The sequence below is a fragment of the Pteronotus mesoamericanus genome, unplaced genomic scaffold, assembly GCF_021234165.1.
Source record: "Pteronotus mesoamericanus isolate MK-2021 breed Mesoamerican mustached bat unplaced genomic scaffold, CSHL_Meso_final contig_41, whole genome shotgun sequence".
NCBI lineage: Eukaryota > Metazoa > Chordata > Mammalia > Chiroptera > Mormoopidae > Pteronotus > Pteronotus mesoamericanus.
This window is the reverse complement of record NW_026555152.1, coordinates 1799826-1818522: the sequence shown is the minus strand read 5'-3', so window position 1 is coordinate 1818522 and position 18697 is coordinate 1799826. Positions and strand designations below refer to the sequence as shown.

The following is an 18697-nucleotide window of genomic DNA, read 5'->3' as shown; positions in this document are numbered from 1 at the left end:
GTTGCTGGCTGGAGGTTGAAAAGATGACCAAACTGGTTCTGTTAGTATTTATTCAGACTTTCATAATAGAGACAAATCCTTTCCTCACTTCTTAAACTCACCTACTATTAAAAAATTTGGTCTTTCAAAGTTGTTTTTTTTTTCAATGTGAGAAAAAAATGTTACTTAGATGTTTATTATCTACATTGAGGTTATTTTTAGGTATTTCAGGATCAGTTGAGAGTCAAATCTATAAAAGAATGCCCTAGGGAGTGTAAGCAACAGAACCAGAAGACATTTTTTTAATACCAGTTAGCTCAAAAGTACTAGAACAAAATAAGAATTAGCATTTCACTCATACCTAGGAATTATATAATTTTGCGTGAGTATGAGAACAAATAGCTGTTTCCTGGTTTCCTATCATTGACTTATATAAATAATCTGATTTTCTTCCCATCTAACAAATGTGGAAACTGAAGCTTGAAAGGGGTTAAATAGATGTCCAAGGGGACACATAGCTAGCAGGTGGCAGAATTCAGGCCAGGGTATTTTGGCATCTAAGACTTTCTTGCTCACTGTGGTATATTCCCTGATCACCATCTGGATTTTACATGATATAAACAAGCTTGATTAAAATTGGCTAAATGCTATCTCTTTTAAAATGCACATCTCAGTTTGAGTTTTTCATTGAATATATTGTGTGTGCTGGGAACTCAACTGAAATAATATTTAGGTCGTTAGTTAGGTAGATTACATGAAAACATCTAACAGAGGGTCAGTGACTGGGGGTGAGAATAGTACCAGCCAGGTAGGGTTGTCAGTGCACAGAAATGTTAGGTGTCATATACAGCATTAACACTTCTTTGCTGAGACAAACTCCCTTTTATAAACTAAGAAATGAGAGAGCTTTTACTTAACAGTTATCTTTGAGAACCAAGAATTTTGCAGAAATATGATCAATGCATTTATCAATCCCTCTATGCTGCTTTGCTTCTAAAGTGTCAGCTTCTTTGAGAGCTAGTTTTTAATAGTCTATGCTTATATCACTTATGATTTATCAGTATTTGCTACTGTCCCTTAGGTAATAAATAATTGGTTTTTTTAAATAAAGATTTTATTTATTTGTTTTTAGAGAGTGGAGAAGGGAGGGAGAAAGAGAGGGAGAAAAACATTGATTGGAGCAACATGGAATGGTTGCCTCTGGTATGTGCCCTAACTGGGGACCAAACCCACAACCAAGTCATGTGCCCTGACTGGGAAGCAAACCAGCAACCTTTCACCTTGGAGAACAATGCCCCAACCACCTGAGCCACACTGGTCAAGGCAGTAATGGTTCTTTTGAAGATAATTTTTATTAAAGCAAATGCAGGTGAGGTGCAGTGAGCATCTTATAAAGATTATTGCTTTAGGTGCCTGTTGCTCTCAAGTATTCAAACTGAAGTGTAGATTTAGAACTTGTATAACTGTGAACAAAATTCTTTCACAATTAGTGTTCTGATTTTTTTAAGGATCAAGAAAATTAAGTTGTATGTATTCCTGATTCTGTATTTGGAAATGCCCCTTTTGTTTTTGGCTGTCAATCATGGATAGCCAGATTGTGAATTTTTTGAGTAAGGGATGAGCTCTTAATAAATTTGAAAGCGTTAGGACAGTAGTTCTCAACTAGGAATGACTTTGTGTCCTGTGGGTGGGACATACAGCAATGTCCAGAGGTACTGGGGGCTGTTACTGACATGTAGTGTACAGAAGCCAGGCATGGTGCTAAACATCCTGCAATGCATACGGCAGTCTCCCCAACAGAGGATTACCCAGTGCAAAATGTCAGTGGTGCTGCTTTTGTCAGTGAGAAATCCTGCCTTTTACATTTTCTTCATCTCATGGCTGGAAAAACTGTAGGTAACTCATGTGGAGAGTCTTCACAAAGAGCTTCATTAGGGTTAGGAAGCAACATCGGCCTATTAATTTATTATATGTTTTTGGGTTTTGTTTTGTTTTTTGCGGGGGGAGTTAAATATGAATAAACAAATGAAGGAAATACCTTCTAGTTTAGACTATTTTTTTTAGACTAAAATTAACATGAATGAATTTAAATGAATTTATGTCTTTTTTTTTTAATAGATGTATGAAGAATCTGGTCACCTTTACAAATGTCATTTCTGAGTGGCACCCGCTTAATGCTGCCCATTTTGGTCCTTGTAACAGTTGCAACAATAAGTCACAAATAAGAAAAATGGTATTGAAAAAGTGAGTTCAAATTGTCTTACTAATTTTAAAATAAAATGAATGTGGATTTACATATTTTTTTAATGTGTACTGCTGAAAGTGATGGCTGCAACATACTTTTCAGGTATTTGACTTAACACATATCCATGAATTGCCAAAATGCTTTTTTGTCAAGAACTCTGGCCAATAAGTAAGCTATGTTGTAGGTGAAATAACACTGAAGAGCAGACTCGGGGTGATTATCTGAGCCTACTCCCCTAGTGTCTTTAATTTGTTTGTCTTTTCCTCCCTTTAAAGACATTAAACTTCAATATTTCTCTACTCTGCCATGTGCCCAAAATCAGTAGAATGCCGAGATTTCCTTAATCTGATATCAAGAACTCATGATTCAGTGATGAGCCACAGGCTCATCTGCCTGAATTTCCAACTTCTACCAGATCTTGGCCTGTTGATTCCTCATCCTCTTGTAAGAGTTCTGCTTCCCATGAGCAGATGATTTTTTATTATGTTCTGCCAGCCTTTCTATTTGTCCTCAGTGGGAAGACTGGTCAGAACTATGGTACCTTTTCCTGTGGGGCCAGAAGCCTGTGTCTTTAAACTCATAGGTTAATACCATTCTGGGTAGGTTGTCTCTCTTTTGTTAGTATGTTCACATGTGCACATCCCCTTCAGTCTTTATTTTCTGCTGCCCTTATCTCTAACTACAATAAGAAAATGTTTTGAGGTATAAATTGATGTAACCAAGAACCAGTTATATTCTTACCTTTTCTGATGTCCTTGGATGTGCCAAGAAACCCCTCAGAATCTTTCCTAAAGGTTTGTTTTCATCCAACTAGTAAATTTCAAAACAGATAGTGCCAAGACTTAAAAAGGAGAAAAGAGCAGTGCCCCTCCTACCCTGTACCCAGGTGTCTACTTTAAACCTTTTAGGTAGTATTTACTTCGACTTTTCAAAACAGTATGTTTATTCCACCTTTATACAATCTTCTTCTTTTAATAGTAGTTGAGTATAAGTGCTCTTAACCAACACTTGGACCCATCTCTAACTTCTCCCTTCCAATATGATTGCATTTTTGTTTAAATTAATACTCATTGTTTATAATGAATATGCATATGTTCCCTTTCTAGCCAAGCAGTAATCATGGTTCTGTTTTATTTCTTTTATAACTCTTTATTTTTCCTGGAATTTTTAATTGCCCTATGTTTTTAAGTATGTACACGTTGTGATATTCTTTTTTCAAATTCTACAAACACCTATTAATGATTTTCTAAACACTCAAATGTTTCACAATAGTTGAGTCTTCTTCCTCTTCTTTTCTTTTTTTTTTTTCCTTCCTGGAAGCCTCTCTTCTGCCACCTTTCATTCTTCTGCTCCAGTGTTTCAATCTGTAGTAATTCCTCTCTGGGCTTGGTGCATGGGAGGGCTCTATACTCGCTTTCTGTCATTGACCCAGTTTTTAGCCCAAGAATTTACCATCGCATCCTGCATCATTCATTGCCCCTAGATACTGAGTCTTCTATGCCTGCACTCTCGCAGTCATGTCATCACTTCACCCCTTGTGTTGCGTTACCACTTTTCTGTTTGCTTTTTGTCTTCTAAATATTTATTGTCTCCTTTCCTTTTTTTTGTCCTTTTGGTTTATTACCTCTTTTTTTGGCCTTCACTATCATATGATAGAATTCACGCGGGAAGGCAGAGTAGGAAAGAAGAGGTGATGTCTTTAACCAGAAGTCCATAGTGTATTGGTTTCCCGCAGTCCAACCTTTGAGATCTAAGTGTAGAAGGAGGAGCCCTTTTTTTTTTTGAAAAGCCCTTTCCTTGATGAGGTAGAAAGGGCAGCAGGTGTGGGTGTGTGCCATCCTACACTGGATTATTGAATTGCTTGAGGCTTCTGGTGTACATAATTTTCATCTAAGAGTTTATATCTGCTATATAATTTCACCTAAGAGTTTTTACTTGCTTTTTTCCAAGCTCCAGCATTGAAGATAAACTCATACTATAGTTTTGTTTGATATGTTAATTGTTGCATTGTAACATATAATTTTTAATTATACAAATACGTTGCTTTACTTAAAGATTCATTCTCTGATATGGAATTGTATCTGCTGTATATAACAGTGTATCGGGGGAAATGTGTTTAGAGTTCTAATGGGTTCTAAATTATAAGCAGAATTTATAATTTGGATATTTACTATATTCAAAAATAAATTGAACTAGTATGTAAAATTAAAATGATGAGGTCTTTATAGAGTCATTTATAGTTTTTTACTTTGAAATTTGTATAACTTGCCTTTTATGTTTAATGGAATTTAAAAACAATACAGCTTTTACGGATAACTTAAAAGTAATTAGGTCTATAATGATATCATGCATAATTCAGCCTTGTAGCATTCTAAAAACTAATAGCATTACAAGGTCCCAGAACACCTTGTCTCAGGTAATCCACATCTCTAATATGTTCCCGTTAGAAAGAGAGCCCATTGGTAAATAAGATGAATGATATATATTGGGTCCAGATATGCTACTTTTCTTTAACTTACATGGGAATTGAATCATCAACATGGTGGTGATGTGGAGAACTAGCTTAGAATCTGATTTAATTTTATGTCACCAACTCTTGAAATGACTGTTTCATTCTCACTACTGCCATCATCATCTTTTTTATTTTATTTCATTTTTCTATTTGTCATGACCTTCATTAGGAGTCTGGTTTATTCACTGCCCTGGATTGTTGTTTGGAAAGCATATTTATTTAAACCTCATTTTTAACACTGATTTTTTTTTTAACTCTTTGCAGAAGATGGAATGGTAAGAAGAGAAGTAAGGCATTTCTGTTCTATGCTTTTAAAGCTTTTTAAAATGTCTAATACAATGATTTTGAAACTTTTAAAGGCAGATAAACTATACTTTCTCTTACTGATCTATTAAGTAGTTAAAATTATGGGTCTTTTGTTTTTGTTTTTTTTTAATCCTCACATGAGGACATTTTTTCATTGCTTTTAGAGAGGGGGGAGGGAAGGAAAGGGAGAGAGAAACACCCACTGGTTTCCTTCTCCTATGCACCCCAACCAGGGATCGAACCGCAATCTGGGTATGTGCCCTGACCAGGAATTGAACCCTCAGCCTTTTGGTCTACAGGATGATGCTCCCACCAACTGAGCCACACCAGCCAGGACTAAAATTATGTTTCTTAATTTAAATTTTCATTGTTTAGTAGAAAATGCTTTATTATTTTTATGAAATCTTTGAACTACCTCCAAAGAACGCGTTTGAAGACCTTTGTTGAACAGTTGACTTTTTCTAAAGATGTATTTTCTTGTTTACAATTAACATTAACCAATTTTAATTATTTTAATTGCATCTGATTTTACTCATATTTTTTGTCAGTCTGAAATAGTGCAGTGATGTAATAGATCTAAAATGTAATGAGGTTTTCCCTGGCTGATGTGACTCAGTGGATTGAGTTGCTGGCCTGGAAATCAAAAGGGCTCCCATGGATTCTCCGTCAGGGCATATGCCTGAGTTGTGGGCCAGGTCCCGAGTTGTTGGGGGGCAAGCAAGAGGCACAGATTGATGTTTCCCTCACACATGGATGTTTTCCTCTCTTTCTCCCTCCCTCCGACTCTCTAAAAATAAATAAATCTTTAAAAAATAAAATGTGATGAGGTTTAAAAATTACATTTACAGACTTTTCTGCTTAAAGTCTACATTATTACAGTTCAGAAGTAACATACGCACATTGTTGAATTTGCATTTTCTAAAATATCAGTTGTTAAGGTGGTAGGTGATGTGGGCTTGGAAAGAATTTACAAACAGAAGAAATTATAGAGAATAAAGTTTTTACTCACTCTCCAAGAAAGGAGAGGGGCATCAACAATGCTGGTGGAGAGAGACACCAGCATGGGGGTGAAGGGTAGCCTTGAGCTTGCATTGGATTAAAAAAGAGTGGGGATGTTGCTGTTGTGTGGCCCCTGGGCTGTTCAGTCGTTGTAATACAAGGCTGCGGTTGTTCCATTAACTTCTGCCTGTGGCTGGCTGTGGGGAGCAGTTAGTTTTCTTCTTGCTTCCAGTAATTTCCAGTCTTGAGGATAAGCTCAGAAGAGTAAAATGACAGTCATGTTTAACAGGGCCATAAGCCTGCTGGGCAAATGGTGCCACAATAGCAAATGGGGCTGACTTTGCCTTTTCATCAACAATTATATTACATTAGTTGGGGCGAAGTTAAAAACTTGGACTCCAAGTCATTAGCACAAGACCGTGGCTGCTCTGTATGGGTGAGACTCTGTGTCTTCTGCTGTCTTTGGTAGCAGGGCACATAGCACAGTCCTTTGTTTCCTTGCTCTCTTTTTCATTTTTTCTTCTCTTCTTGAGCGTAGATCCTTCTAATAGGAGGAGTTGAACCTCATGCTAGGGAGAAGAATGCAAATGGACCTTAGCTTCAAAGCCCTTGGTTCCAGTTCAATTAACCCTCCCCATCCATTTCTCTTATGGTTGATTCAGAACCTGACTTGCTTCCTTAACTCTGAGCATTGTCTTTGACACTCTAGTTTAGGCCTTGAAGATAAGAAGGAGCCTGAGAACAAAATCTACTTCTGGCTAAGGGTAAACTTCTACCTTCACGTCAGAGGCTGGAAATGAGAACCTGAAATGATGGTTAAGAGAACACTGTGACTTTAGGGGACACTAGAGTCTAGTGGGCCCACAAGGAAAATAAACTAGAAAAGGAGGAGGAGGCATACACTTTATTTTATTGACTCCAAGATGCCGTCATTTATAAGTTGGACCATTTTAAAAAATATGCAATTAAGGATGTGAGGGCGATCTGGCTGTGACATATGTCACCCCGTTGATCACCAAGGTTGATTTGGCTTATCTGGCTGTCTGGGCAGGTGTCCCCTTCCTCCCTCACTGATCCATGTACGTCCCTCCCCAAGCTGCGTACTCGGTCAAAGAGGATGACCTTCCCAACTAGAGGAGAGGACCAGTCTTTGGTCAAGGTTTTATACGAGTAGCTGTGCTTCCATGGTAGCATCTCCAAACAAGCTCTAAAGGTCCATTTGTAGGAGAACAGAGTGTAGTCAAGCTTCTAGGACTCCAGACACATCCAAGCGAGGCACTGCATATGGCAGTCTGCCTTTCTTGGAATAAATAAATAAATAAGTAAGCAAGCAATTAAGAAAAATGCTGCCTATTTAACAGTTTCCATGTGTAAAATCACACTAGGGGCAAGACAGTGCTATAGGAATTAGCTTCAGAAGGTATCTTGAAAAGGTAGAAAACCAAGAGAGAACTAAATATTAGTACTTAAAGAGTTAGGCAGGTGCCTACAGCCTGCCTTTCCAGCTGTGAGAATGTATTTCTAGTTTTACTGTCGATGGTTGATTCAAAGATACACTCTTCATATTTTAACATATTTGAAATGGGAATACATCTAAAAATTGCTGGGATGGTATAGTTTAGTTGGCAGTATTATTTCATGGTTATTACACATTTTATAATCAGTGACATCTTAGATTGATAAAATAGGTATGATAAAAACCAATGGGAGTTGAGTGTTATGATGGATAGTTTTGCAGAACTTTTTATTTATAGGTACTTGAATTTTGGGGACTGAATTATTCTCTAACAGAATGATTGGCAGTGGATAATTTACAAAATGTCTTTGTCGGTCTGAATAACCTGCATTTTGGCCATTGATTCAAGTTTATTTTCAACTGAAAAATTTCGATAAGCTAAGTTTTGACAGCTTTTTAAATATTGGAAAGGGAGATATTGAACATTTTCCTTAAATCTTGAGAGCTTTGTTAAATTCAGTTATCTGAGGCTCATCCTTGAGTTCTGTTTTCTGATTTGCCATGTATATCTTGAAGTTTATAGTAAATTAACCAGTATGTTGTATTTTCTTCTCTACCTAATTACAAATTAAACATTTCTTAAATGGAAATTTTAATTTGATGGACGTCTCCTATTCCTGAGATAACTGGAGAGAAAAGGGCCAAAGAGTTAGCATGTTGGTTTTTTTAAATGTTTATTTGAACATCTTAGGCTTACTACTTTGTTTCACATGTTGCCTATTCCCCCTAACAAAAGCAATTCATTTGGCCACTTGATGCCAATGAAAATTCTTACAGGTCTGGATTTTCCCTTTGATTCTAGAAAGTAGTTACCAAGAGGTCTTTAAGCTGAAGCAGCACCATGGTTTACAGAGCAAGTCTTGTTTAATGGTCTGTGTTAGAGCCCTATTGCATGATGGCTTTCAACTGTCAGTGATTGCATTCTTAGAAGGATTTGAGTATTATCCATGTCTTAGAGTGAGCTCTCCATCCCTAATTAAGGCATACACCTGGAGGTGCTCAAGAATTAGTGCAATTTGCCTGGAAAATACTGTATGACTTATTTTGCTCCAGACCTTTTTTCATATAATCAGGCCTGTGGTATTAAATTTGATCTCTCTTACCTTTCTCTCCCACAGAGTGTCTCCCATATTCATGTTGCACTTTGTAGAAGGGTTACCACATAGCAACTTGGAACACTACTCATTTCATTTTGATGGTTGTCTTTACCAAATAACTTCTGTAATTCAGTACCACGCAAATAATCATTTCATAACATGGATTTTAGATGCTGATGGTAAGTGTTAAAACGTTTTTCTTTTATGATAATAGGCATAGAAATGAAACATTTTTTTTAAAAAAGAGAGACTTTGACTTGACCCTTTTTTCTCACTCTTCTTGCCCTTGCCTTTAATTTTTTTAAACAGTGATGTCATATACTACTGTTGGCTTATAGATTGCCATTTTTCACTTAATATCTTTGTTTTTATTTTTGTATTACATGAGTAATATATGTTCAGTATAAAAAAAGAATGGTGGTTATTTGATTTTTTCTTTTTAGGTACATAAATTATACTTGTAAAGAAAGTACATGGTACTGAAGGTTTTTAACTGAGAAAGAACAAAAATAAGTGTTATTTACTTTGCAGTTGTTGGTAATATAAATAAAAGTAAGCATCTATTTCTGAAACTATTAAGCATTATAAACTATGTAACCTTCTCTCACTGTGAAGTGGTTTGCTTAACAGCTAAAGGGGAAGTAAAGCCTTATTTAAATAATTAAGCTCTTCAGTAGAAGGATAATTAGTACAGCTCATGGATTTTGCTAATTTTTTCCTTCTATTTATCCAATGTAGTTTATACTTGAGTTTGTTTTCCTCACAATGTTTACTTTGTCTTAGACAATATAACTCAGTCCCCTTAAAGCAGCAGTCCCCAGCCTCTTTGGCACCAAAGGACTGGTTCTGTGGAAGACAGTTTTTCTGCAGACCAGGGGTGGGGGATGGTTTTGGGATGATTCAAGCACATTGCATTCAAGCTCGCCTCCTACTGTGTGACCCGGTTCCTAACAGGCCCAGGCCAGTACCAGTCCGCAGCTGGAAGCTGGGGACCCCTGTCTTAGAGTGTTATGTATCAGGCTGTTGATATTTTTTCTATTTTTTATTGTTTGAACACTTGTTTATATTTGATATTTTTCTCCTGGGGATGATTTGGATGGATGACACTAAGTACTTTGTAAACTGAAACTTGCATTGCAGGGGGAGTTGTTCTCAGTAACAAAAACTAAAACAACAACTTATTTTAATTTTTATTGGATTCCAGGCAATGAAAAATCTTCTTTAGGTAGAAGACATTAAATGGTTTCCAACCCTAACAGCATATAAAAATCATGGTTAGCTTGTTAAAAATGACCTGGTTCTCCTGTAGACCAGTTGTCTGTCCCTGGGGATTGGGCCCAAATATTAATCAGGTGATTCTGATGTGCACGTGTGGTGGGGAACCACTGGCCCAAACAAACAAGAGGCTCTCAAAGTTTTAATGGGTCTAGAATAAGAAGTAGGGGGTTCAGGTAGTTTATAAGGGTGTATCCACATAAACTTAGTGAATGGTTTTTTTCTGTTGTGTGTTTGTGTGCGGAGGGGGTTAACTTCTTTCTCTGTCATCCATCATCCCATTCCCACTTGACAAATGAGAAAAGTACACACCTAAATACCTAAGTTTTTTTTTTTTTTTTAACCAGGAAGGAAGGAAGGGAAGGAGGGAGGAAAGAAATGTTGGTACTTGATGGAAGTTTTGGTAACAACTTCATTTATCCTGATAATTTTTATGTATGGGGAGAATCTATTTTCTGATGTTGTTGGTTAAATTAGGTAATACTGTATTCTAAGTCCCAAAAGTTAAATATATTTCTGTCTTGGTTTTTCTTTTGTAAGAAAGAGTGAATACTCTTTCTCAAGTTTCTGGATGTCAGTCCATAACTTTTGTTATCCAAATAAGGACTTTGAGACTTGGCAGAGAAAATTGGCGACATGAGGATATGGTCATGTTTTCAGGTATTCTCTTCAGTGGGTATTTGATGACATGGCAGTTAAAGTGACCAGAAGAAAGTTAATCTGGGATGGTGGTTTCGAACGTGTGACCTCTTTTGCTTTCTCCCTCTTTCCCCAGGAAGTTGGCTGGAATGCGATGACCTAAAAGGTCCATGTTCTGAAAGGCGTGAGAAATTTGAAGTCCCTGCTTCAGAGATACATATTGTCATTTGGGAAAGAAAAATAGCCCAAAAGACAGATAAAGCATCTGGCTGTCTTCCACTTCAAAAGACTAACGATCAACATGCTTGCAGTGATGAGAAACAGGCACCTCCACTATTGTGTTTTGTGGGTGATGCGGCAACGACATCAGTTGCTCCTAACACTCTTTCCCAAGTTGAAGGTGTAACTCATGGACCTCATTTACTTTCAGGCCTGAAAGGTTTGGCTGACAATGATATTTTACCTTTGACACCTGAAAAAATACAGGTTAACTCTGAAGGTTTCCTATTAGAAAATATACCTGTGGCAGAAAATGGAGTGATCATCAAAACAAATTCTTTACAATTGCAGGAGTCGCTAATGGCTTCTTTTATATCAGTTGGATGTAAGGAAAAGCCTTCTGAAGACCATCTTGTGGACTTCAGCTTTCCATCTCAGATTGTAAATACAAACATGCAATCAATACAGCCAAATTCAGAAAATACTGTAATTACTAAACCTGTGACTAATATTCATGCTGTTGGTCCTCTACAGGAACTAAAGTCAGTAGAAATTGAGGGTACAATTGCCCTAGAGAAGGATGTTCCATTAAAACAGTTTCTTTCACCAAAAACTGAGAAATTAAAACCAGAAAAACACATTACACCTCAGGTATCTAATTTAAAGAGAAAATTTTCTCAAACCATAGTGGCTGAGTCATCACAGGATCAATCTCTGAGAGAAAATCTGAAGAAACCATTTGTGGGAAGCTGGGTTAAAGGCTTATTAAGCAAGGGTGCTTCTTTCATGCCGCCTTGTGTTTCAGGTATTAATAGAAACACTATAACTGATTTGCAGCCTTCGGTTAAGGGGGCAAGTAATTTTGGTGGCTTTAAAACTAAAGGTATGAACCAGAAGGCTCACCGGGCATCTAAGAAAGCTTTCAGGGGTGCAAGTAAATCTACTCCAGCCAGTCACCCTCCACCAAGTCCACCATCCTCAGGTAGCATAGCTTCTCCACATGCTAATGCTAATGCTGACCTGGAAGTTTTGAAGAAACATGAAAAGACCTCACACAGAACTCAGCCTAGCTACAGATCTTGTGGAAATGAAAATGGTGTTTCTTCATCAAACCATGAAGACTCTGTTGAGGGTCAGATTCATAAACTTCGTCTAAAACTTCTTAAAAAACTTAAGGCAAAAAAGAAGAAATTAGCTGCTCTTATGTCTTCCCCCCAAAATGGAAAACTTCCAAGTGAAAGTTTAGAACATGTGTCCCATCGTGGGTCTCCAAATGACGGTCAGTCAATAGAAGACTTGTTAAAAGAACTACAATACCAAATTGATATTGCTGATAATAAATCTGGAGGAACCACCATGCCTAATGTTTCTTCACACAGTGGTCAAACTCATGAAGAAATTTTAGCAGAATTATTGTCTCCTACAAATGTTTCAACAGAGCTCTCAGAAAATGGGGAGGCTGATTTTAGGTATTTAGAAATGGGAGATAACCATATCCCAGCACCAGTACCTAGTGAATTAAATGGTATTCCCCAAAACACACACCTGAGACAAGACCATAATTATTGCAGCCCCACGAAGAAAAATCAGTGCCAAGTTCAGCCAGACTCATTAACAAATAATGCCTGTATTAGAATATTGAACTTGGAAAGTTCCCTAAAGACTGATATTTTTGATGAGTTTTTTTCCACTTCAACATTAAATTCTTTATCAAATGACACATTAGACTTACCATATTTTGATGAATATCTGTTTGAGAGTTGTTGAATGTTTATTAACTCTTTTTAGTTTGATATTTATTATCGTCTTAGAAAAACTTAACTATGTTTCTAGTTAGTGTTTGTACACTGGCCTTGTCATGAACAAAATGTAAGCTGCTAAAGGTTTTACCTCTGGTTCTGCCCCTAAAGCATGTAATTTGTTTTACAAATTAAAATGACCAGGAATCTGTTATCCTTGTTGGCTTCATTTTGTATTTTTAGGACAATGAGGATTTTAAAAATGAAAATGAAAATGAAAAGTGGTATCTTGTTTCTGACAGTTTATAGTTTGGGTACATTAAATTTCACATTTTAAATTTTGGTTACATTGGTTCAGGAAGTTTATGCAAACTTAAGTCACTGTATATGGTATGTAACTGCGTGACTTTTTGCTAATGGTTCTGGGGTACAGTGGAATGTAGACATGTCCCATATAACTGATCTCCTTTTTCTCTCCTTACAGAGGGTGGCAGGAAACCATTTTATTAGAAATTTAAGCAATGGTAGTGATCAATACATGATTTATAACAGGAAAAATAATCTATTTTTGCATCGATGGGCAAAGAGTTTATGTTATCATAAATACTATCTTTCTCCCCAAGATATTTATTTCTGTAACCAAATAATATGGGGCACCATATTATTTGGGAGAAAATAATAACCAGTGCTGCCCTGGCTCATGTGGCTCAGTGGATTGAGTGCCAGCCTGTGAACCAAATGGTTGCCAGTTCGATTCCCAGTCAGGGCACATGCCTGAGTTGCAGGCCAGGTCCCCAGGAGGGGGCGTGTGTGAAGCAACCACACATGGATGTCTCCCTCCCTCTTCCTTCCCCTCTCTCTAAAAATAAATAAAATAATTTTAAAAAACAAAAAAGTAACCAGTGCCTACAAAACTTGCTATGTGTCAGGTGTTATTTATGAAACATTAATTCATTTAACCTTGATGTTCCTATGAGCAAGATACTTTTATCACACTTAACACGGAACAAAGTTGTAGAGCTGGGATTGGGAAGCATGGTTGCTACAACAGTAGAAAGTGCTGAACTTGCCAATACAGGTTTCCCCTCTCAAGCTTCATTTAAAGTTTGGATGCCCAGCAGCACCCCAGCTGTACTGACTTGGCAGTAGCAGTAGGTACCAAGGTTTAAGGGTGGCAGTCTTGGGGTAGAATACTTTGCCGGGGATTCAGTACTTTATCACTGATTTGTCTAAGTTACTTCCAAACCTCTGCCACTCCCTTTTTTTTTTATCACAAAAGTAATACATGTTTATTATAAGGAAAAAATGTGAAAATACAAAGAAACACCAAGGTTTTAGATCATCTTCACACTTAGTGGTAATAGCTACTGCAAACATTTTCATATTTTTATGCATATGCATGGTAAGAAATAAAAGTGGGATTCTACTGTGCCTATCTGTATGATCTGTTTTTATTTAATGTTTAGTGAACCTTTTTTCCATCACAGTTGTTGTTGTTAGTTATTTTATTCATTTAGTTTTAATTCAACTTTTTTTTAAATTTATTTTTTCATAGACATTTGTCTCTGCCTACTCCCCACCACTTTCCCTTGCCCCCTCCCTCCCTCAACTCTTCCCCTTTGGTTTTGTCCATGAGTCCTTGCTATATGTTCCCTGACTTGCCCCTTCCCTTCCTTTTCCCCTGCCCCCCTCCCTGCTTCCCTCTTGTCTCTGTTGGTTTCTTTTCCTTTCAGTGTTGCTGGTCTTATTTCCCTTGCATCTTTGTATTGTTGGTTAGGTTCCACTTATAGGTGAGATCATATGGTATTTGTCTTTTGCCCCCTGGCTTATTTCGCTTAGCATAATGCTCTCGAGTTCCATCCATGCTGTCTCGAAGTGTAGTACTTCTTTTTTTCTTTCTGCTGCGTAATATTCCATTGTGCAAATGTACCATAATTTTTTGATCCAATCATCTACTGATGGGCATTTAGGTTGCTTCCAACACTTGGCTGTTGTAAATTGTGCTGCTATGAACATTGGGGTGCATATGTTCTTTTGAATTGGCGTTTTGGGATTCTTAGGGTATAGTCCCAGCAGGGGAATCACTGGATCATAAGGCAGTTCCATTTTCAGCTTTTTGAGAAAATTCCACACTGCTTTCCACAATGGCTGCACCAGTCTGCACTCCCACCAACAGTGTACTAGTGTTCCCTTTTCTCCACAGCCTCGCCAGCACCTGTTGTTTGTTGATCTGTTTATGATGGCCATTCTGACCGGTGTGAGGTGGTACCTCATGGTGGTTTTGATCTGCATTTCTCTGACCATCACAGTTTTTGACAGCATTGTGAGGATTACCGTTGTCTCGGCAGCCTTTAGGTGCTGAAGTGCTCTATAATGTTTTGTTATTATTAGTTGCCCTACAGGGATTATCCTTGTTGATAAAGTTTTGCACATATCCAGGTCTTGTTTATGGGGAGTGGAATTGCTGGGTCAAAGGATATGTACTTTTAAGTAGCTTGGTTGGTTGGTTGGAGCATTGTCCCATGTACCAAAAGGATGCAGGGTCAATTCCTGGTCAGGACACACAGCTAGGTTGCAGGTGTGGTCCCCAGTTATAGGAGCATACAGATGTGTATGGAAGGCAATCCATTGATGCCTCTCTCTCACACCGATGTTTCTCTCTCCCTTTCTAACATCAATAAATGTGTGCTCAGGCAAGGATTTAAAAATAACAATAGTAAAAAGCCTTTTAATTGCATGATTGACTTTAAAACATGACTAAAGGTTTTACCTTTGGTTCTGCTTGAGAGTTGTTGAATGCTTTTTAAGTCTTAGTTTAATATTTATTTTGTCTTAGGAAAACTATGTTGTAGGTCATATTCATACACTGACCTTGTCAAAAACAAAATGTTCCTGAACCCTCACCAACACTAAGTAGTAACATTGACCAGGGGAAAACCCATTTTTGTTTACATTTCCATGATTACTAGTGAGATTGATTATTTTCTATAACTTTATTGTCCATTTGAGTTTCTCTGAGGAATTGCCTATCCATTTTCACCTGTTGTTATTCATTCAAGGATTTCTCGATTTCTGCTAAGTGCCAATGAACTGTTGTAAACTGGTAAACCCCAGAGATACTGCAGTGAAAAATAGAGAATTTTTCTGCCCTTTGGTTTACCTTCTAAACAAGGAGTTACCTCTATAATGTTAGGTGGTAATAGGAGATGACTGCAGTCAATTCTTATTTGCGGTAGTTCTGTTAAAGTCACTGTGAATGCTGAATTCACAAATACTGAACCATTGTGCCTAGGGGAAGTATAAGGTTAGGTTCCTGTGAGCCTCTGGTCACATTTTTGTCAATCAGTCAACATATAACCCTGTTACTTGTCTATAACTGTTCAAATACCTTATGTAACACAGTGGTACCCCCGCCCCCCATCTGCAGGGGATGCATTTCAAGACCTCCAATGGATGCAAAAAAATGCAGATAGTACCAAGCCCTATTTAGATTTTTTTTTCCCGTATACATACACACATACCTATATCAAAATTAATGGCTTCTGTTTGGTATTTCTGAATTGCAGCATCACCACTCTTCCACTTTGGGGCCATTATTAAGTAAAATAATGTTTCCTTGAACACGTACATTGCTATACGAAGACAGTCAGATAGATGGCTGCTAAGTGACTGATGGGTGGGAATTGTCTATAGTGTGGACAGAGGGAGGATTTACATCCCACCAGGATGGAGTGGGATGGCACAAGATTCCATCAAGCTACTAGGCACAATTTAAACTTTATTTCTAGAATTTTCTATTTAATATTTATGGAGCATGGGTAGCAACAACAGGCAGAGAGTGTAACCACAGATAAGGTGTAAGGGAGGGGTGGGATGGGGAGAGTTTAAAATCTGTTGTTGGTTCATAGCATTGAACATAAAGCTAATAGCATGAAGCTTGTCTAACTTTTTTTGTATATTTTCTCCATTGGACATGTCATACCTTTCTTGCACTTAGGAACACTAGAGCACTTTAACACCACACTTGTGGACCATTTTAAACAGTGGAATCACCAACAAAAAGTGAAAAATGTGACTACACTACAAAAAGTTTAAGAGCTGAAACAAAGGCAGTGTTGACTTAGACAGCTGAGAACCTGTGCTTTGGGTGACTCCATTCAATTTTTCACTGCTCTGTGCATGTTCATAAATGACCACAAAAGGACTGATTGATTGACTGCAAGTATTGATTTTTAGGGTTACAAATAAATTTTAGAAAGACAAATTCACAAATATAAAATCTGGGAATAATGTGGATTGGCTTTATGACATCACATAGCCTAAATGCTATGAAGAAAAGCAGATGAGTATATCGGGGAGGGGAGCGGGATTCTTGGAGATGGGGACTGTGAGCAGGGTCTTCATTGAAGTTAGGGAGTTGGCTATGTGACTGGATGAAGGGAAGAAAAGTCCTAAGGAGTGAGAGTACTTAGCATGAGTGAGGACAGGAAAGAGGCCAGTGTGGTAGAGCAGAGTGAGCAAGGGAAGGCAAGTTAGAATATGAGGTAAAGGAGGTTGGTGGAGACCAGATCTTGTGTGGCTTTGTGAGCCATAGTGAGGCCCTTGTCTAAACATGAGAATAATGGGAAGCCACTGGGATCAGTGAAGTGCGGAAAGTGACTATAGTTGGTCAGTAGAAGCCCTGGTCTATTGCAGTCTCCTTAGAGTTCAGGGGAGATAGCTGTGCAGATTGTGAAAAAGTGGTTGGATTGCTTTTCATTTGCATTTCAAAGGGACAGTCGGATATGGATGAGTTGGATGTGGGGTAAAGAGCAGTCAGAGATCAGTCTGGTTTTATTGTCTGAGCTAATGTAGTTTTGCTATTTCCTGAGACTTGGGAAGGAAAAAATTTATAGAATCCAATTATGTATTGGGTTTCCCAAAACGTTCATTTAGTTTTTTCCATAAAATAAAAGACATATTTCATTTTCACCAATAACTTTATTGATTTTGATATTTTGAGTATACTGGCTATCACCCACTATTAGCTTCTAGTGGATAGAGGCCAGGGGTTCTGCTAAACATCCTCTAATACGTAAGAGCCCCACAGCAAAGAATTTGCCGAAAATATCAGTAGTACCAAGAAACTTCGCAAACCACTTTTGACCTGTTGGATCAGTCACTTCTCCAAACACTACACAAATCTGTTTTTGCATTTCAGTTGCATTTTTACCTTTCTTGAAATAATAAAGCGTAAAATAAAGCACAATATGTTGAAAATGTTTATTTTCTTCCATCTTCAATATTAAAATGGCTGCACAAAAATTCACCAATTTTGATAACTTTTTAAAATGCACACTGATATGACAGCTGTCACAATACAATAACGAAGTTGTTTTGAATGAAGTTAAAGGCAACTAAGCACTACTAGAGCCATTGTATGGAAAAAATGTAACTGACTTTGGCCAACTCAATATATGAGGTCTGTCTGGAAAAAGTCCAACCATTGTTAATATAATGACAGATTGCACAGCACCGATGTAACCTGGCAGTCAAGGAGAGTGGGCTAGAATATGCATGAGTGAACAATGATGACTTTACTGTATTTGTCAGTGGGGGCTGCATACACCATTGACTGTGTAGCCATCACATTCAAAATGACTGAGTGAGTAGAGCAATGAACCTGTATCAGGTTTTGTGTTAACCTTGAACATTCCTCCATAGAAACTATTCAGATGATTCAGAAGGCTGCAGCTATAGGTAGCTGGTGATTAGTAGCTTCATCATGACAACATGCCCTTTCATGCACCATTGTCTCATGCAGAGTCTTTTGGCAAAACATCAAATCACCCAGGTGACTCAGCCCCCCTACAGCCAAGATTTGGCACCCTGCAACTTACGGCTTTTCCAAAAACGAAAATCACCTTTGAAAAGGAAGAGATTTCAGACTTATCAATGATATTTAGGGAAATATGAAGGGGCAGCTGATGGTGATTCCAACATAGGATTTTGCAGTGTTTTGAACAGTGGGAGAGATGCTGGGAGAACTCTGAGATGCCAAGATGCCTACTTTGAAGGGGACTGAGGCATCATTGTCCTATGTACAATGTTTCTTGTATCTTCGATAAGTGTCTCTTTTTCATATTACATGGCTGGATACTTTTCTGGACAGACCTCATATGTTAAGTGTAT

The 18697-nt window shown here is 37.7% G+C and overlaps 1 protein-coding gene across 2 annotated transcripts in view; it reads left to right on the top strand.

Annotated features, from left to right (window-relative positions):
* USPL1 (ubiquitin specific peptidase like 1) overlaps nt 1-12872 on the top strand; it is a 34401-nt gene extending 21529 nt beyond the window's left edge. For both annotated transcript variants that reach the window (XM_054577110.1, XM_054577109.1), the window contains 3 exons: nt 2098-2223; nt 8676-8833; nt 10705-12872. In XM_054577110.1, coding sequence (XP_054433085.1) covers nt 2098-2223; nt 8676-8833; nt 10705-12554 — 2134 coding nt within the window. In that variant the 3' untranslated portion in view covers nt 12555-12872. The remainder of the gene's footprint in view (nt 1-2097; nt 2224-8675; nt 8834-10704) is intronic.
* The last annotated feature ends 5825 nt before the right edge of the window (nt 12873-18697 follow it).